A 22024-nucleotide genomic window follows, 5' to 3' on the forward strand; every position below is an offset into this window, starting at 1 on the left:
AGCGTAGAAAATAGTAAAAATAAAGAAAAACCCTTGAATGAGTAGGTGTTCTAAAACTTTTGACCGGTAGTGTAGATCTGTACCAGTACAGAGGGATAAACCAATAACATTTACATTTAAGTCATTTAGCAGACACTCTTATCCAGAGCGACTTACAACCTCTCCCTCAACGTGACCAAGACAAAGGAGATGATTGTGGACTATAGGAAAAAAAAGAGGACTGAGCACGCCCCCATTCTCATCGACGGGGCTGTAGTGGAACAGGTTGAGAGCTTCAAGTTCCTTGGTGTCCACATCACCAACGAACTATCATGGTCCAAACACACCAAGACAGTCGTGAAGAGGGCACGACAAAGCCTATTCCCCCTCAGGAGACTGAAAAGATTTGGCATGGGTCCTCAGATCCTCAAAAAATTCTACAGCTGCACCATCGAGAGCATCCTGACTGGTTGCATCACCGCCTGGTATGGCAACTGCTTGGCCTCCGACCGCAAGGCACTACAGAGGGTAGTGCGTACGGCCCAGTACATCACTGGGGCCAAGCTTCCTGCCATCCAGGACCTCTATACCAGGCGGTGTCAGAGGAAGGCCCTCAAAATTGTCAAAGACTCCAGCCACCCTAGTCATAGACTGTTCTCTCTGCTACCGCACGGCAAGCGGTACCGGAGTGCCAAGTCTAGGTCCAAAAGACTTCTCAACAGCTTCTACCCCCAAGCCATAAGACTCCTGAACAGCTAATCATGGCTACCCGGACTATTTGCACTGCCCCCCACCCCATCCTTTTTACGCTGCTGCTACTCTGTTAATTATTTATGCATAGTCACTTTAACTCTACCCACATGTACATATTACTCCAACTACCTCAACTAGCCGGTGCCCCCGCACATTGACTCTGCACCGGTACCCCCCTGTATATATAGCCTCCCTACTGTTATTTTATTTTACTTCTGCTCTTTTTTTTCTCAACACTTTTTTTGTTGTTGTTTTATTTTTACTTTTTTTGTTAAAAATAAATGCACTGTTGGTTAAGGGCTGTAAGTAAGCATTTCACTGTGATGTCTGCACCTGTTGTATTCGGCGCATGTGACCAATACAATTTGATTTGATTTGATTTGATTTGATTTGATTTGAAATTGGTGCATATATGTTTCAGTAAGATTGGATTTTGGGCTTTTATAGCAATGGTTATCAACTGTACTGCAGGGATGTAACGTAAGTCGCAGAAAATAGAGGTTGTGGTGGCAGCTTCAGAGAGGTATTTGGGTGTGCGAGACTTGACATCAGAAGAGTTACAGGGTGTGTTAAGTGGTGGTGTCCCATTCTTTCAGGCTGGTGGCCTGAAGTAGGACTAAATAGATAGTGGAGTATGGTGTTTATTATTATTATAAAAAACATTTTGTGAGTATAGTGTTAGATGGTAGGGTGTCTGAATAAAAATAAAATAAAAAGTAAAGTAAAGTATAAGGGAGTTATACTCCAGTTTAGTAGGTGGCAGTAATGCAACATTTATTGGAAGCCTACCGCCGTTAAACCTTATCGAAGTAGAAGAAGCAGAATTAGTCATGTGACTGCCCACCTCAGTCATATGACCGCGGTGTTTAGGGTTTCGGTGAGGAGGAAGTGTGCAGGCGATTGTGCAAGCGATTGTGGCTTTTTGCTCTACAGTTTAGCAAAGTTTGGCTCTGATGCCACAGTGTCATAATTTTCTTTGTCAAAGAACATTCGAGAGAATACCGAACATCATGGTTACAAGGGCTGGTTTGATGGGGATACGAAGCCGACTCGCAGTACTTTTCTCGGTTGTGCTATCTCTATGTACCTCTTTTGGCCAGGTAGGAAACTTTTGACCGGTTTGTCAGTCATGGGTTGTATTACTGATCAGTCCGATAATACAGGACTAGTGAAGGCCCAGTGCAATAATCTAATTACTTTTGTTTAAACTAAATGTATTTCGGTGTTTACCAGCATTTTTTTTACTTGAGCTTGATAATAATCTGTACAAAACAGTTAATCTGATAATACTTGTTTGATATGTTTTCCAGTCTCTTGAAATACTTTGCAAATGCAACTTATTTCTATGTGAACTGAAATGGTCTATTTATTCATTTTCCATTTCAGTAGATGCTCTTAACCAGAGCAACTTACAGTAGTGAGTACATACATTTTCATACTGGTCCCCTGTGTAAATCTAACCCACAACCCTAGCATTGCAAGCACCATGCTCTACCAACTGAGCCACATCATCACAAACCACTTGATGTCTCACTGTACTCAATTACTGTATTGTGCATTGGTTTTCTTCATGGTGATGGAAAGTGTACAGGTACAAACCTAGATGACCAGCCTATGTACAATACAGTAATTTACATTGTTGTTTGTAAGGATGGTGATTTAATACTGCACAAAAAGTGGTTGTTTTCTATGTTATTTGATCAAGAAAAATATTTAATTTGATGTGGATGTTTTGTGTCTTTGCCCATAACTTTGCACCTTTTGATGTAAATGTTTGAGGACAGGGTTTTGTTCTTTCTGGATTCCATTATAATGACAATCGCAGAGAAAGGGACAGGGCAACAACTCTTACAATTCCAACTATTGAATCCTGCAAGTTACTCTTCTTAATTATACTAGTACCTTTTTTGGGAAAGCAGAGATGGTCCAAAATATTTTTGCCTGCACTACAGATGTATATCTGTCCGCTGATACTAGTAAAGGCCCAGTGCACTACTTTTTGTGAATACATTTTTTTTGGTATTAATATTTGTATCAGTATTCTGATTTCTCATAGGGTGCTGTAGCACCCTCAGCATCCCTACTTCTCGTGGCTATGCTGTATAGGCTCAAGTGTGAAGTCTCCTATACAGTCTGCAGAATTCTACACAGCTTTGCAAGATGTAGGCAACCTATTTTGTATACTGCAAGAGGGATAGCAGTATAATGATTTTGGGTGCGATAAAGTTATGGTGCAATAGCTGTTATCTCTGTAACCAACACTGCAATAGACTTGTGCTGCTAGTTTGCACTGACAGGCTGTTGCAAAGCTAAGTGACCAAAACAATCCAACATAACCTCTTGCACCTCTAAATTTAGTAATCCGTCCTGTGTTTTCAGAGTATAATATAAATAAGAGCGTCTGCTAAATGACGTAAATATAATAGCAGATAAGTTAACTTGCTGAATTGGTGGCATACAGTATGTGAACAAGAGTGACACTTGTTCTGAAGGATCATGTCACTTGACATTACAGTTAATGATTAGTGAACTTGGATGGCACAGAGAATTATTTTACTGACACACCCTGTTGATCTTGTTCTGTCACTGTCACATGCTGTCTTTTTTATAATGGCCTCTCTCAGCAGTTCTTGTTGGCTAAAATCCAAGCTTCTTCCAAGAGGGAACTTGGAGGTTCGCTTTCTGCTCACTCAGTTTCACCTGGCCTAACCTGGCTAGTGGCTACTTCTGCCAAGCAATGAGCCAAATTAAGTCTCTCTTTCTCTCTCCCAGATTGACCCCCTGGTCTATGATGAGCAGTTGCTGTGGGTGAGTGGCGGGGCGGGGCAGGTGAGCACTTACCGGATCCCCCTGCTCTCCTTCACCACCAAGGGCAGTCTGCTGGCCTTCTCTGAGGCCCGGAAGAAGTCCGCCAGCGACGTGGGGGCCAAGTTCCTTGCCATGCGACGCTCCACAGACAGAGGTAGGCAGGGCGAGCAGACAGACGGACATTGTAATGCAGGGATGGGCAACGTTGATGGGGTTGGCAGCCCACCCAAAAATGTAACTCATCGTGAGGGGCCACAGTGGCTCGCAGGTCTGCGTACCCACATCCATTCTCACACATGTAGTCAGCTAACCTTTTGACAGCAATTTTTTTTTTGCCATGGGGCGTAGAGAAAATGTTGCAGTTTTAAAGCAAGTTTGCTGCAATTCTACACATTTTACCATGGAGCGGAGAGAAAAATGTGCAGTTTTACAGCTAATTTCATGCAACTGTACACATTTTGCCATGGGGAGGGGACAAATGTTTGCAGTTTTTAATATGCTATCTGATGATCAATGGGGCCCCACCCTCGGTCGGTAATTCTACCATGATTACTAGAAGTTTAGATAGCTGGCTGCTAGACTAATTTACCAATCTAAAAAATGTTAGCTGACATGGGCTAATTGAGTGACTGAGATAACAAGAGAAAAACAACCACATTTCGAAATTGCAGGTTGTGTATTCTACTATTCTAACTCTCAACAGTAAGTTGAGACCCCAACTGGAGGGGGGGGGGGGGGGGGGGCACTTTTTATACAAAGAAATTGGCATCGATGGGTTAGCTGACAATGTCACAAACTATGCACACGCTTCAATGGGGTACGTCTTGTTTTGAGGTGTTTTTACCGATTTTCATGTCAATGCTAATATGGCTAAAATCCGCTAGCTAGCTAAGCAACAACTATAACGATGCATTTGAGACAATAAGTGCTCATTGTGCAAATGTATTTATGTTTTCAAAAAACATTGGAGACGAAATATTGTTTACATGTTGTCAACAATCTATGCCAACCTGCCCTGTTTTGCCCAATAGTTGCTCACGTTGAAAAACGGGGAGCGGTTTGGTTGTGGTTGAAAATGCACCGTTGCCCTTACTCTTTTGATAATGCTTACAAATTGGATCATAACTCGAAAAGTAGCAGAGATCCCACTCTGTAAATTTGATATGCCTGTAGAGTATATTATGTTCAACAATATATTGAACATTTTGCATTACATTACATTACATTTACATTACATTGACATTTTAGTCATTTAGCATTTTGCCAAATCAAACAATCTATATTTTTCAATATTCATAAATTAATGTAAAAAAAAAACGTTTAAAAATCAAAATATATTACAGAGCGAGCGGTAAAGCTTCATATGACACCACTGTTTGCTTTGTAGCACCTACAGAAGAAACACTATGGAGTCTTAAAGGAGGCCTGGGTAAGGTCAAAATGACATAAATATGCCAACTTTGATTCATTATTTATCAATTATGCTTTTAGATACACATGTCAAATATGTCAACAATCCTTCCTCAAAAGGACTATTCTATGGATTACAATTCGTGAAAATCCCCAAAATCATGTTTTGTTTTTTTTGTCTGGGTTTTGTGAGGAATCACTCAAGGAAATTCCAGAGGAACAAAAAGGAGAGCAGTAGCAGATAAAATAAATCAAAAATCAATCTTGTTTATCAAGTTGCAACAGGAAGACACCTCCAGCACAGCAGAGAAAATGTCTAACTGGCCTTCTCTGATCAGGCTCTTCTATCTTAAAGGCCCAGTGCAGTCAAAAACGTGATTTTCCTGTGTTTTATATATATTTCCACACTGATGTTGGAATAATATTGTGAAAATTATGATAATGCCCTTTCAGTGTAAGAGCTGTTTTGATATTGAGATAAAAAGGGCTACATTGGACCTTTAATCAGAAAGCTGCAAATGTTCTCTTAAAGGTCCAGTGCAGCTGTTTTTATTTCTGGGTAACAATTAAGTACCTTACTGTGATTGTTTTCAATTAAAATGGTCAAAAAGCTAGCTTCTAAGCAAAAAGCAATTTCTCAAGCAATAATTTTGCTAGGACTGTCTGGGGGTGGTCTGAGTGGGGAGGGGAAAACTACCCGTTTTTGAGGGGATTTGATTGATCTGGCCCAGGCGCCCGGATAGGCGTATTTTGCACAGGGTAAAAGTTGATTGCATTAGTTTTGGAACCCGGCTGCCTCCAGTCTGGCATCAATCACTATCAACAGATATGAGAATAATCCATAACAAGTCTAGTGACCATCAACCCGCACCTTGAGTGTCACAAATGGAACAATGGAAATTGTGTATTACAGAAACTCCAAATATGCTAAACATTGTGTTCACTCTAAATTAAATATGAACTTTAGTCATCTTATATATTCCCATTTAAGACAGACAGATAGACAGGACAGAGAAACACACAGACACTCGTACACATATTTGAATTTACTTTGCTTTTTATCAGTGCATCTTCACTCCAGTGCATTTAATTTACACCATATGACTAATACTTTCCTCCTCCCTCTCGCTCTCTCTCTCTCCCCTCTCCCTCCTCTCCTCCACCCTAGGTGCCACGTGGTCTCCCACCACTTTCATAGTGGACGATGGCATCCTGGCTGACGGGCTGAACCTTGGTTCAGTGGTGGTGGATGAGGAGACTGGCTCTGTGCTGCTGATCTACTCTCTGTGCTTCCACCAGTACCAGTGTGATCCCGCCAGTATAATGCTGGTGGAGAGCATGGACGACGGACTCAGCTGGACCCCACCAAGGAACCTCTCGGTCCAGCTGGGGGTCAAGAACTTCGTCCCTGGGCCCGGCTTCGGCATTCAGGTGGGTCACCATCATCCATGGCTTTCATACTTCTCTTCATCTCCCCTTATCCCTCTCTCTCTCGCTCTTAGAGACAATTTATATAATTAATTTAATTAATACATAAACACTGAACAAAAAATATAAACACAACATGTAAAGTGTTGGTCCCATGTTTCATGAGCTGAAATAAAAGATCCCAGAAATGTTCCATACGCACAAAAAGCTTATTTCTCTCAAATTATGTGCACAAATTTGTTTACATCCCTGTTAGTGATAATTTCTCCTTTGCCAAGATAATCCATCCTCCTGACAGGTGTGGCATATCAAGAAGCTGATCATTACACAGGTGCACTTTGTGCTGGGGACAATAAAATGTGGTCCTCTGTAGCTCAGCTGGTAGAGCACGGCGCTTGTAACGCCAAGGTAGTGGGTTCGATCCCCGGGACCACCCATACACAAAAAAATAATAATATGCACGCATGACTGTAAGTCGCTTTGGATAAAAGCGTCTGCTAAATGGCATATTATATTATTATTATATTATATAAAAGGCCACTCTAAAATGTGCAGCTTTGTCACACAACACAATGCCACAGATGTCTCAAGTTTTGAGGGAGTGTGCAATTGGCATGCTGACTGCAGGAATGTCCACCAGAGCTGTTGCCAGATAATTTAATGTTAATTTCTCTACCATAAGCCGCCTCCAACATCATTTTAGAAAATTTGGCAGTACGTCCAACCGGCCTTACAACCGCAGACCACGTGAAACCACGCCAACCCAGGACCTCCACATCCGGCTTCTTTACCGGTGGGATCGTCTGAGACCAGCCACCCAGACAGCTGATGAAACTGTAGGTTTGCACAACCAAAGAATTTCTGCACAAACTGTCAGAAACCGTCTAAGGGAAGCTCATCTGCGTGCTCGGTATCCTCACCAGGGTCTTGACCTGACTGCAGTTTGGCGTCGTAACCGACTTCAGTGGGCAAATGCTCAACTTCGATGGCCACTGGCACGCTGGAGAAGTGTGCTCTTCACAGATTAATCCCGGTTTTAACTGTACCGGGCAGATGGCAGACAGCGTGTGTGGGTGAGCGGTTTGCTGATATCAACATTGTGAACAGAGTGCCCCATGGTGGGGTTATGGTATGGGCAGGCATAAGCTATGGACAATGAACACAATTGCATTTTATTGATAGCAATTTGAATGCACAGAGATACCGTGACGAGATCCTGAGGCCCATTGTCGTGCCATTCAACCGCCGCCATCACCTCATGTTTCAGCATGATAATGCATGGCTCCATGTCGCAAGGATCTTCTGTACACGAGTACTGGAAGCTGAAAATGTCCCAGTTCTTCCATGGCCTGCATATTCACCAGACAATGTCACTCATTGAGCATGTTTGGGATGCTCTGCATCGACGTATACGCCAGCATTTTCCAGTTCCTCCCAATATCCAGCATGAGGCAAATGGTGGTCACACCAGATACTGACTGGTTATCTGATCCACGCCCCTACCTTTTTTTTAAAGGTATGTGACCAACAGATGCATATCTGTATTCCCAGTCATGTGAAATCCATAGATTAGTGCCTAATTAATTTATTTCAATTTACTGATTTCCTTATATGAACTGTAACTCAGTAAAATCTTTGAAATTGTTGCATGTTGTGTTTATATTTTTATTCAGTGTAATTTCCCCCTCTTTATTTGCCTTCTCTACCTTCATATGACGAGAGCTCCTTATATTTCCTTCCTTGTGATACCATTGCTGACGTAGCCTACTTTTGTGTTGTCAATTATGAGGCCAATATCTATCATCCATAACCCTAACCCTTATATTGTGTGTAATAAACCTTAGTAATAAATGTTGGGGTCATTGCACCAAGGTCGGTTGTTTTGATTGAACTGTTGTGCTTTGATAGAGTACACTATTTTGACTGTCTCTCCATGTCTCCACTCACAGAAGCACTACCCTCCTGCTAAGGGGCGTCTGGTGGTGTGTGGACACGGCACCCTGGAGGGTGACGGGGTCTTCTGCATTCTGAGTGACGACCACGGACGAAACTGGAAGAATGGCGCCGCGCTGAAGAGCATCCCCTACAACCAGCCCAAACAAGCCCTGGACTTCAACCCAGATGAGTGCCAGGTAAAGCTAACCAGGGAGGGAGTGGGCAGGAAGGACTGGAAAGGATGTCACACAGTACAATAGCCATATAGTTATTAGGCTGAGGAGGCTGGTGGGAGGAGCTATAGGATGGGCTCATTGTAATGGCTGAAATTGAATAAATGGAATGGTATCAAACTTATGGAAACCACATGTTTGACTAACTGTTCCATTAACTCCATTCCAGCCATTACAATGAGCCTGTCCTCCTATAGGTCCTCCCACCAGCCTCCTCTGCTATTAGGCAACCCACTAGTTTTACTAGTCTGGTACTAGTTTCATAGTCAGATGCTTTTGTTCTGGTTTTATGCAGTAGTGCTGTATACTGATTACAATGCAGTTCCTCAACTTTTTTTGTATCAGGGACTGGAAAGCTATAGTAGGTAGTCCTTGTAGGACAATTTAAATGGATTAATCTGAGTAACAACCGTCAGTATCCCTTGATAAAGCCCATGATCAGGCTCACCTCAGTTCCTCAATCAAACTCCTCTCTGCCTCTTTCCCTCCTCTGTAGCCTGTAGAGATGGAGGACGGCAGCATCGTCATCAACGTGCGCAACCAGAACAACTACCACTGCCACTGCCGCATGGTGGTGCGCAGCCTGGACGGGGGCGAGACTCTACCCATGGAGCAACTGTTGTTTGACTCCACCCTGATAGACCCTGTGGTAGCGGCAGGGGCACTGCAGAAGGAGGGCGTGATGTACTTCACCAACCCAGCTGACAGTACTCATAGTAAGGACTATGGGAAAGGGATGGGGATGGGGCCCTCTGGTGGACTAAGTGGGTGGGACGGGGATAGTGGTGAGTCATTTTTTAAAACTTCCACTCTCAAACTTCCTGTCCCTCTCGCTTTCTTTCCCTCCCTCTCTGTCTCTCTCCTTCCTTTCTTCCAGGGGTCAACCTAACCCTGCGCTGGTCTCTGACCAATGGCACATCGTGGGAGAAGAAGGCCGTCCAGATCTGGGCGGGGCCAAGCGGCTACTCCTGCATGACATCACTTACGAACGGCGGCGCGGAGGACAGGAAGTTCATCTTCGTCATCTACGAGAAAGGCCACAAGGACTACTATGAGACCATCTCCTTTGCCAAGATCCACCTCTACGGTGGACGGTAGTAGAGTAAGGCTGGGGGGGGGTGGGGACTAGGTAGAGTCTGCCTCTAACCACTGGTCCATGGTCAGGGTCCGTATTCGCAAAGCCTCTCGGAGTGCTGAACTAGGATACAATTAGCCTTTTAGATCATAATGAATTAAATTATATAGACGGGGGGACCTGATCCTAGATCAGCACTCCTATTCTGAGATGCTTTTTGAATATGGGCCCAGATATCTTTATCCACTTAATAATAGTTATGGTTAGGATGGTGGTTGGGGAATTTTATCTGTGGTTAGGGGCAGGTTCTACCTCCAGCTGGCAGGGAAAGGGAACAGGAAGAGGATGTTGAACATTCTTTCAGGAAGGAAGGAGGACACATGGGACTTTGCAGCACCACTTTGTTTTGATAGGTGGAGGGGGACATGGAGAAATACAAACTACTGCTGTTGTATGGCACCAAGAATGATAGTTTTGTGCCACTTTATCCTAAGGTGGTCTTTTAAATACATACGTAGCAATAACCTTTTGCAACGGAAAACGAAAATGAGCTTTTCTTATTGGACAAGTTCAGGTAGTCCCTCCCTGTTTTAGTCTGTTTTCCTCCATTTGGTGCCTAATGTACATTTATTAGTATGGCCCAATCACAGGTGTCCCGTCCTTTACTGAAGCTATGATAGTCTGTAATGATTGGTGTTATGTTGGTGTACGCTTCCTGTCTGAGGCTCCCATAGCTGAGAGAGGAGGAAGTCTCCCACCCACCTCTTTTATTTGATGATGTAGGGAAGGAAAAGGTTTGGGGTGGGGGTATGCTTCTCCAAGCCATACAAATATTGGGACAGACTTACTAAGTGTTTGCAACTATGCTATTTCCATAGGGCAAAAAACTATATTTCCATAGGGCAAAAAACTATATTTCCATAGGGCAAAAAACTTGAACAATGAGTAAAAATACAGATTTAGAGGAGGACTTTTTAACGCCTAGTAAATCTAGCTCCCAGGCATCCCAGCCCATAACAGAATGGTTTCACTTTCAGAATGTCAAGGCATTATAAGTTTTCCTTTTTTGAAGGGAGAATGGTTCTTGCCAACTTTTGGCATGAGAGAAGTCTGTATGATGAGACAATAGTTTGTGAGTGAATGGACCCGTAAATGATTTACTTGTGTCAGAATAGGACATGCACAGTTTGAATCCCTATTTTTTTTTTTTAGGCATGGAGCCAGGGATCTGTAATTTAAATCCCCCTTGTTGTGCTATCAGTTGAAAGTTTAATTATTAATTGTGATTGTGTCACAAATCCCTCAACTCAGTACCTGGCACTCCCCTTGTTGGTGAAACAATGCAACAATTTACCTCAGATTTCTATAGCATATTTGATCAGTCTCTTATAGCTAGCACACTCCTCTCCACAGCAGTTGTAGTTATTTCTCTCTGCTCACCTCGCTGAACCTAGCTGTGAAGCCGACATACTGGAATGCAATAGATTCCTTGTTTAGTGGTAAGACACTGGTAAATACACTGCATCTGGTCAAATGCACACACGGATTTGATTGGTAGTTAATTGAAAAGGATTTTGATGAGAAACTGTTGCCTTGTATTGAAGAATCTGGATGCATTGCCACTCATTGATGTTTCAAGTTTAATTGCCATATATTCTTCTCATACTGTAAGACAAGATATCTTACAGTGTATTATCCTTCCTTTCCTGAAAGTGTGTAACTTTAATAGAATGGCTTCAATCCATTTTTTAAGCTAAGATTTGTGATTTTAACATTTCAGATACGTTTTTCTGATCAAGAAATTGAATTCCAATATAAATAGCGATAAAGGGAGGTGTGAGTGATGTGTGTCTGAGTATAAATATGATATTCTGTATGTACGTTTGGATATTGTACTGATATTTTTTAAATTAGTGGAAAAGGATCAGAGCTGGGCTGCCTGTGTAAAAGCAGCCATTGAACTACAGTATGAGGAAACGTACTGTTGTAAAATCGTTCCAGATCTTTACATTTTATTAAGCCTCTTGTAATGTTTTGGGATATCCTCTGGTCTGTAGATGATGTACTGTATTCTGTACTTTCCTGAAAAGAGTGGAATGAATAAATGTTCAGATTTTTTTTACAGTTTGCCAACTCGTGTTTCATGTTGTGTGTGTGTGTGAGCACTCGCTTCAAATGGAGCTTTTGGAGCAAAGAAATCGGTACACGCTGAACACAGTTTACAATGTAAGACAGATGTAAGATAAGGTTATAAAAGAGAATACTGCAAATATTTTATGTATGTCACACTCATAGAAGTAATATAACATACATACAGTTGAAGTCGGAAGTTTACATACACCTTAGCCAAATACATTTAAACTCAGTTTTTCACAATTCCTGACATTTAATCCTAGTAAAAATTCCCTGTCTTAGGTCAGTTAGGATCACCACTTTTTTATTTTAAGAATGTGAAGTGTCAGAATAATAGTAGAGAATTATTTCTTTCAGCTTTAATTTCTTTCATCACATTCCCAGTGGGTCAGAAGTTTACATACACTCAATTAGTATTTGGTAGCATTGCCTTTCATTTGTTTAACTTGGGTCAAACGTTTCGAGTAGCCTTCCACAAGCTTCCCACAATAAGTTGGGTGAATTTTGGCCCATTCCTCCTGACAGAGCTGGTGTAACTGAGTCAGGTTTGTAGGCCTCCTTGCTTGCACATGCTTTTTCAGTTCTGCTCACACATTTTCTATAGGATTGAGGTCAGGGCATTGTGATGGCAACTCCAATACCTTGACTTTATTGTCCTTAAACCATTTTGCCACAACTTTGGAAGTATGCTTGGGGTCATTGTCCATTTGGAAGACCCATTTGCGACCAAGCTTTAACTTCCTGACTGATGTCTTGAGATGTTGCTTCAATATATCCACATAATTTTCCTTCCTCATGGTGCCATCTATTTGGTGAAGTGCACCAGTCTCTCCTGCAGCAAAGCACCCCAACAGCATGATGCTGCCACCCCTGTGCTTCACGGTTGGGATGGTGTTCTTCGGCTTGCAAGCACCCCCTTTTTCCTCCAAATATAACGATGGTCATTATGGCCAAACAGTTCTATTTTTGTTTCATCAGACCAGAGGACATTTCTCCAAAAAGTACGATCTTTGTCCCCATGTGCAGTTGCAAACCGTAGTCTGGCTTTTTAATGGCGGTTTTGGAGCAGTAGCTTCTTCCTTGCTGAGCGGCCTTTCGGGTTATGTCGATATAGGACTTGTTTTACTGTGGATATAGATACTTTTGTACCTGTTTCCTCCATGTAAACTTCTGACCAACTGGAATTGTGATACAGTGAATTATAAGTGAAATAATCTGTCTGTAAACAATTGTTGGAAAAATTACTTGTCATGCACAAAGTAGATGTCCTAACTGACTTGCCAAAACTATAGTTTGTTAACAAGAAATTTGTGGAGTGGTTGAAAAACTGATGACTCCAACCTAAGTGTATGTAAACTTCCGACTTACACTAGTATTGTAAAAATATATAAAGTTTATTTACCTAACAAGCACAAATGAATACAAGTTACCTGCATTACTTTTTCCTCGCTCTTGCTCTCAACCTCTCTCTCCGCCACTCACCTTTTCTCCAGTTCCATTTCCTCACAGCCAGAACCCCCAGAGATGGCTCTGCCTCAGCCCAACCCATACCTAGTCCGAGAAAGTTCTGGACTTTCTCCGTGGGATAGAGGGCCTCAGCGTTGGAGTGAAAAGAAGCCAGGTGAGAGTGTGGATGCCCAATACTGACGCAGTGCTTTTTTATTTTTAGGGGGTAGATCAGCTTTAATATTGCAGCTAGATTGGTGTTGTGTAATTAGCTGCATCATTTCCAATCCCCCATATTTTTTTGTTGTACATTTTAAAATATATTTTCTTTATTATTTTCCCCTAACCCTACCACCCCTACCCTAATTGGAGTAAACTAATGGACAACAAAACGTAGGCTTCTACTTCCAGCTTATACATACAGTTGAAGTCGGAACACTTACAGTGGGGAGAACAAGTATTTGATACACTGCCGATTTTGCAGGTTTTCCTACTTACAAAGCATGTAGAGGTCTGTAATTTTTATCATAGGTACACTTCAACTGTGAGAGACGGAATCTAAAACAAAAATCCAGAAAATTAAGTAATTAATTTGCTTTTTATTGCATTTTATTGCATGACATAAGTATTTGATACATCAGAAAAGCAGAACTTAATATTTGGTACAGAAACCGAGGGTGATTGACCGTCAACTTGAACTTCTTCCATTTTGTAATAATTGCGCCAACAGTTGTTGCCTTCTCACCAAGCTGCTTGCCTATTGTCCTGTAGCCCATCTCAGCCTTGTGCAGGTCTATAATTTTATCCCTGATGTCCTTACACAGCTCTCTGGTCTTGGCCATTGTGGAGAGGTTGGAGTCTGTTTGATTGAGTGTGTGGACAGGTGTCTTTTATACAGGTAACGAGTTCAAACAGGTGCAGTTAATACAGGTAATGAGTGGAGAACAGGAGGGCTTCTTAAAGAAAAACGAACAGGTCTGTGAGAGCCGGAATTCTTACTGGTTGGTAGGTGATCAAATACTTATGTCATGCAATAAAATGCAAATTAATTACTTAAAAATCATACAATGTGATTTTCTGGATTTTTGGATTCTGTCTCTCACAGTTGAAGTGTACCTATGATAAAAATTACAGACCTCTACATGCTTTGTAAGTAGGAAAACCTGCAAAATCGGCAGTGTATCAAATACTTGTTCTCCCCACTGTAGGTTGGAGTCATTAAAACTTGTGTTTCAACCATTCCACAAATGTCTTGTTAACAAACTATAGTTTTGGCAAGTCGGTTAGGACATCTACTTTGTGCATGACACAAGTACTTTTTCCAACAATTGTTTACAGACAGATGATTTCACTTATAATTCACTGTATCACAATTCCAGTGGGTCAGAAGTTTACATACACTAAGTTGACTGTGCCTTTAAACAGCTTGGAAAATTCCAGAACATGATGTCATGGCTTTAGAAGCTTCTGATAGGCTAATTGTCATCATTTGAGTCAATTGGAGGTGTCCCTGTGGATATATTTCAAGGCCTACCTTCAAACTCAGTGACTCTTTGCTTGACATCATGGAAAAATCAAAAGAAATCAGCCAAGACCTCAGAAAAAAATGTGTAGACCTCCACAAGTCTGGTTCATCCTTGGGAGCAATTTCCAAACGTCTGAAGGTACCACGTTCATCTGTACAAACAATAGTACGCAAGTATAAACACCATGGGACCAAGCAGCCGTCATACCGCTTAGGAAGGAGACGCATTCTGTCTCCTAGAGATGAACGTACTTTGGTGCGAAAAGTGCAACTCAAACCCAGAACAACCACATAGGGCCTTGTGAAGATGCTGGAGGAAACAGGTACAAAAGTATCTACAGTCGTGGTCAAAAGTTTTGAGAATGACACAAATATAAATTTTCACAAAGTCTGCTGCCTCAGTTTTTATGATGGCAATTTGCATATACTCCAGAATGTTATGAAGAGTGATCAGATGAATCGCAATTAATTGCAAAGTCCCTCTTTGCCATGAAAATGAACTTAATCCCCAAAAAACATTTCCACTGCATTTCAGCCCTGCCACAAAAGGACCAGCTGACATCATGTCAGTGATTCTCTTGTTAACACAGGTGAGAGTGTTGACGAGGACAAGGCTGGAGATCACTCTGTCGTGCTGATTGAGTTAGAATAACAGACTGGAAGCTTTAAAAGGAGGGTGGTGCTTGAAATAATTGTTCTTCCTCTGTTAACCATGGCTACCTGCAAGGAAACACGTGCCGTCATCATTGCTTTGCACAAAAAGGGCTTCACAGGCAAGGATATTGCTGCTAGTAAGATTGCACCTAAATCAACCATTTATCGGATCATCAAGAACTTCAAGGAGAGAGGGTCAATTATTGTGAAGAAGGCTTCAGGGCGCCCAAGAAAGTCCAGCAAGCGCCAGGACCGTCTCCTAAAGTTGATTCAGCTGCGGAATCGGGGAACCACCAGTGTAGAGCTTGCTCAGGAATGGCAGCAGGCAGGTGTGAGTGCACCTGCACGCACAGTGAGGCGAAGACTTTTGGAGGATGGCCTGGTGTCAAGAAGGGCAGCGAGGAAGCCACTTCTATCCAGGAAAAACATCAGGGACAGACTGATATTCTGCAAAAGGTACAGGGATTGGACTGCTGAGGACTGGGGTAAAGTCATTTCTCTGATGAATCCCCTTTCCGATTGTTTGGGGCATCCGGAAAAAAGCTTGTCCGGAGAAGACAAGGTGAGCGCTACCATCAGTCCTGTGTCATGCCAACAGTAAAGCATCCTGAGACCATTCATGTGTGGGGTTGCTTCTCAGCCAAGGGAGTGGGCTCACTCACGATTTTGCCTAAGAACACAGCCATGAATAAAGAATGGTACCAACACATCCTCCGAGAGCAACTTCTCCCAACCAGCCAAGTACAGTTTGGTGACGAACAATGCCTTTTCCAGCATGATGGAGCACCTTGCCATAAGGTAAAAGTGATAACTAAGTGGCTCAGGGAACAAAACATCGACATTTTGGGTCAATGGCCCGGAAACTCCCCAGACCTTAATCCCATTGAGAACTTGTGGTCAATCCTCAAGAGGCGGGTGGACAAACAAAAACCCACAAATTCTGACAAACTCCAAGCATTGATTATGCAAGAATGGGCTGCCATCAGTCAGGATGTGGCCCAGAAGTTAATTGACAGCATGCCAGGGCGGATTGCAGAGGTCTTGAAAAAGAAGGGTCAACACTGCAAATATTGACTCTTTGCATAAACTTAATGTAATTGTCAATAAAAGCCTTTGACACTTATGGAATGCTTGTAATTATACTTCAGTATACCATAGTAACATCTGACAAAAATATCTAAAAACACTGAAGCAGCTAACTTTGTGAAGACCAATGTCATTCTCAAAACTTTTGACCACGACTGTATATCCACAGTAAAACGAGTCCTATATCGACATAACCCGAAAGGCCGCTCAGCAAGGAAGAAGCCACTGCTCCAAAATCGCCATAAAAAAGCCAGACTACGGTTTGCAACTGCACATGGGGACAAAGATTGTACTTTTTGGAGAAATGTCCTCTGGTCTGATGAAACAAAAATAGAACTGTTTGGCCATAATGACCATCATTATGTTTGGAGGAAAAAAGGGGTGGCTTGCAAGCCGAAGTACACCATCCCAACCGTGAAGCACGGCGGTGACAGCATCATGCTGTGGGGGTGATTTGCTGCAGGAGGGACTTGTGCACTTCACAAAATAGATGGCATCATGAGGAAGGAAAAATATGTGGATATATTGAAGCAACATCTCAAGACATCAGTCAGGAAGTTAAAGCTTGGTCGCAAATGGGTCTTCCAAATGGACAATGACCCCAAGCATACTTCCAAAGTTGTGGCAAAATGGCTTAAGGACAACAAAGTCAAGGTAATGGAGTGGCCATCACAAAGCCCTGACCTCAATCCTATAGAACATTTGTGGGCAGAACTGAAAAGGAAGTTGTGGAAGGCTACTCGAAACGTTTGACCCAAGTTACACAAATTAAAGGCAATGCTACCAAATACTAATTGAGTGTATGTAAACTTCTGACCCACTGGGAATGTGATGAAAGAAATTAAAGCTGAAATAAATAATTCTCTCTACTATTATTCTGACACTTCACATTCTTAAAATAAAGTGGTGATCCTAACTGACCTAAGACAGGGAATTTTTACTAGGATTAAATGTCAGCAATTGTGAAAAACTGAGTTTAAATGTATTTGGCTAAGGTTTATGTAAACCTCCGACTTCAACTGTACTATATACATTTTACGGACACAACTATTGTAAAATATACTATATTTTGTTTGTTGTTAGTCCCATCCAGCTACAATCAGTCCCTCCCATCTATCCCTGAAGACCATCCAGTTTTGATTTCTATTTGCCATATACAGTGGGGAGAACAAGTATTTGATACACTGCCGATTTTGCAGGTTTTCCTACTTACAAAGCATGTAGAGGTCTGTAATTTTTAATCACATTGTATGATTTTTAAGTAATTAATTAATTAATTTGCATTTTATTGCATGACATAAGTATTTGATCACCTACCAACCAGTAAGAATTCCGGCTCTCACAGACCTGTTCGTTTTTCTTTAAGAAGCCCTCCTGTTCTCCATTCATTACCTGTATTAACTGCACCTGTTTGAACTCGTTACCTGTATAAAAGACACCTGTCCACACACTCAATCAAACAGACTCCAACCTCTCCACAATGGCCAAGACCAGAGAGCTGTGTAAGGACATCAGGGATAAAATTGTAGACCTGCACAAGGCTGGGATGGGCTAGAGGACAATAGGCAAGCAGCTTGGTGAGAAGGCAACAACTGTTGGCGCAATTATTAGAAAATGGAAGAAGTTCAAGATGACGGTCAATCACCCTCGGTCTGGGGCTCCAAGCAAGATCTCACCTCGTGGGGCATCAATGATCATGAGGAAGGTGAGGGATCAGCTCAGAACTACACGACAGGACCTGGTCAATGACCTGAAGAGAGCTGGGACCACAGTCTCAAAGAAAACCATTAGTAACACACTACGCCGTCATGGATTAAAATCCTGCAGCGCACGCAAGGTCCCCCTGCTCAAGCCAGCGCATGTCCAGGCCCGTCTGAAGTTTGCCAATGACCACCTGGATGATCCAGAGGAGGAATGGGAGAAGGTCATGTGGTCTGATGAGACAAAAATATAGCTTTTTGGTCTAAACTCCACTCGCCGTGTTTGGAGGAAGAAGAAAGATGAGTACAACCCCAAGAACACCATCCCAACCGTGAAGCATGGAGGTGGAAACATTATTCTTTGGGGATGCTTTTCTGCAAAGGGGACAGGACGACTGCACCGTATTGAGGGGAGGATGGAGGGGGCCATGTATCGCGAGATCTTGGCCAACAACCTCCTTCCCTCAGTAAGAGCATTGAAGATGGGTCGTGGCTGGGTCTTCCAGCATGACAACGACCCGGAACACACAGCCAGGGCAACTAAGGAGTGGCTCCGTAAGAAGCATCTCAAGGTCCTGGAGTGGCCTAGCCAGTCTCCAGACCTGAACCCAATAGAAAATATTTGGAGGGAGCTGAAAGTCTGTATTGCCCAGCGACAGCCCCGAAACCTGAAGGATCTGGAGAAGGTCTGTATGGAGGAGTGGGCCAAAATCCCTGCTGCAGTGTGTGCAAACCTGGTCAAGTCCTACAGGAAACGTATGATCTCTGTAATTGCAAACAAAGGTTTCTGTACCAAATATGAAGTTCTGCTTTTCTGATGTATCAAATACTTATGTCATGCAATAAAATGCAAATTAATAACTTAAAAATCATACAATGTGATTTTCTGGATTTTTGTATTAGATTCCGTCTCTCACAGTTGAAGTGTACCTATGATAAAAAATTACAGACCTCTACATGCTTTGTAAGTAGGAAAACCTGCAAAATCGGCAGTGTATCAAATACTTGTTCTCCCCACTGTATTTTTAAACTGTGCTGTTTCACAAAAGTTCTGAACCTTCGGAAAGTATTCAGACCCCTTTTTCCACATTTTGTTATGTTACAGGCTTATTCTAAATTGTATTAAATACTTTTTTTCCCTCAGCAATCTACACACAATACCCCATAATGTCAAAGCAAAAACTGGATTTTAGAAATGTTTGCTGATATCACATATACACTACCGTTCAAAAGTTTGGGGTCACTTAGAAATGTCCTTGTTTTCAAAAGAAAAGCTCTCATCAAGGCAAAGGGTGGCTATTTGAAGAATCTCAAATATAAAATATATTTTGATTTGTTTAACACTTTTTTGGTTACTACATAAATTCCATATGTGTTATTTCATAGTTTTGATGTCTTCACTATTTTTCTACAATGTAGAAAATAGTAAAAATTAAGAAAAACCCTTGAATGAGTAGGTGTTCTAAAACTTTTGACCGGTAGTGTAAGTATTCAGACCCTTTATTCAGTACTTTGTTGAAGCACCTTTGGCAGCGATTACAGCCTCGAGTATGACGCTATAATCTTGGCACACCTGTATTTGGGGAGTTTCTCCCATTCTTCTCTGCAGATCCTCTCAAGCTCTGTCAGGTTGGATGGGGAGCGTTGCTGTACAGCTATTTTCAGGTCTCTCCAGAGATGTTCGATCGGGTTCAAGTCCGGGCTCTGCCTGGGCCACTCAAGGGCATTCAGAGACATGTCCCGAAGCCACTCCTGTGTTGTCTTAGCTGTGTGTTTAGGGTTGTTGTCCTGTTGGAAAGTGAACCTTTGCCCCAGTCTGAGGTCCAGAGCGCTCTGGAGCAGGTTTCCATCAAGGATCTCTCTGTACTTTGCTCCGATCATCTTGGTTTCCTCAGACCAGAGAATCTTGTTTCTCATGGTCTGAGAGTCTTTAGGTGCCTTTTGGCAAACTCCAAGTGGGCTATCATGTGACTTTTTAAATGAGGAGTGGCTTCCTGTCTGGCCACTACCATAAAGGCCTGATTGGTGGAGTGCTGCAGAGATGGTTGTCCTTCTGGAAGGTGCTCCCATCTTCACAGAGGAACTCTAGAGCTCTGTCAGAGTGACCATCGGGTTCTTGGTCACCTCCCTGACCAAGGCCCTTCTCCCTCGATTGCTCAGTTTGGCCAGGCGGCCAGCTCTAGGAAGAGTTTTGGTGGTTCCAAACTTCTTCCATTTAAGAATGATGGGGGCCACTGTGTTCTTGGGGACCTTCAATGCTGCAGACATTTTTTGGTACCCTTCCCCAGAACTGTGCCTCGACACAATCTTGTCTCGGAGCTCTACGGACAAATCCTTCGACCTCATGGCTTGGTTTTTGTTTATTTTTAATACATTTGCTAACATTTCTAAAAACCTGTTTGTCATTATGGGGTATTGTGTGTAGATTGATGAGGAATAAATATATTTAATCAATTTTAGCTGTAACGTAACAAAATGTGGAAAAAGTGAAGGGGTCTGAATACTTTCCGAATGCATTGTATGCGTATGCGTATGCGTATGCGTGTATGCGTGTGTGTGTGTGTGTGTGTGTGTGTGTGTGTGTGTGTGTGTGTGTGTGTGTGTGTATATGGGTGTTTGTGTTGTGTTGGTATGCTCGTGTGTGTGTGTGTGTGTGTTTTTGTTTTGTGTTGGTATGCGTGTGTGGGTTGTGTGTGTGTGTGTGTATGTAATGTATGTGAATGTGTGTGGTTTTTGTGTGAGAGTGTCAGTGTAGTGTGTGTGAATGAGTGTGTATACAATGTGTATATACTGTATAGTCTTGTGAGTGTGCGTAGAGTCAGTGCAAGATAGGGTCAGTGCAGATAGTCTGGGTAACCATTTAATTAACTACTTAGCAGCTTTATGGCTATTTAGCAGTCATATGGCTTGGGGGTAGAAGGTGTCTCACAGCCTGATGGTCCGAAAGCCGATGCTCCGGTACCATTTGCCGGACAGTAGCAGAGTGAACTGTCTATGGCTTGGGTGGCTGGAGTGTTTTGACATTTTTCGGGCCTTCCTCTGACACCACCTGATATAGTGGTCCTGGATGGCATGGAGATCGGCTCCGGTGATGTAATGGGCTGTCCACACCACCCTTTGTAGCGCTTTGCGGTCGAGGGCGGTGCATTTGCCATACCAAGCGATGATGCAGCCAGTCAAGATGCCCTCGATGGTGCAGCTGTAGAATATTTTGAGGATCCGAGGGCCCATGACAAATCTTTTCAGCCTCCTGAGGAGGAAGAGGTGCTGTCGTGCCCTCTTCACGACTGTGCGGGTGTGTGTGAACCATGTTAAGACCCGAGGAACTTGAAGCTCTCGACCCGCTCCACTACAGCCCCGTCGATGTGGATGGGGGCCCGCTCTCCCCTCTTTCTCCTGTAGTTCACGATCAGCTCCTTGGTCTTACTGACCTCCTCCCTGTAGGCTGTCTCATTGCCGTCGGTGATCAGGCTTACCACCATCGTGTCGTCTGCAAACTTGATGATGGTGTTGGAGTTGTGCGTGGCCAAGCAGTCGTGGGTGAACAGGGAGTACAGGAGGGGAATAAGCACACACCCCTGAGGGGCTCCCGTGTTGAGGGTCAGGATGGAGGAGGTGTTGTTGCCTACCCTCACCACCTGGGACCGGCCCATCAGGAAGTCCATGATCCAGTTGCAGAGGGAGGTGTTCAGTCCCAGGGTCACATTGTTATTTCCCCCTTGTCCAGATGGGAGAGGGCACTGTGAAGTGCAATTGAGATTGCGTCATCTGTGGATCTGTTGGGGCGGTTTTCGAATTGGAGTGGGTCCAGGGTGTCTGGGATGATGGTGTTGATGTGTGTCAAGACCAGCCTTTCAAA

The 22024-nt window shown here is 42.9% G+C and overlaps 1 protein-coding gene across 1 annotated transcript; it reads left to right on the top strand.

Annotated features, from left to right (window-relative positions):
- Positions 1–1612: 1612 nt before the first annotated feature.
- Positions 1613–11747, top strand: LOC311132147 (sialidase-1-like). The gene is made up of 6 exons (XM_084165367.1): positions 1613–1832; positions 3505–3694; positions 6119–6381; positions 8328–8510; positions 9043–9262; positions 9424–11747. Exons 1-6 carry the CDS (start codon positions 1686–1688, stop codon positions 9642–9644), a joined length of 1224 nt encoding a protein of 407 aa, XP_084021493.1. The 5' UTR covers positions 1613–1685; the 3' UTR covers positions 9645–11747.
- The last annotated feature ends 10277 nt before the right edge of the window (positions 11748–22024 follow it).

The sequence above is a fragment of the Coregonus lavaretus genome (assembly GCF_964263955.1).
Source record: "Coregonus lavaretus genome assembly, chromosome: 7".
In the NCBI taxonomy this organism is placed as follows: Eukaryota; Metazoa; Chordata; class Actinopteri; order Salmoniformes; family Salmonidae; genus Coregonus; species Coregonus lavaretus.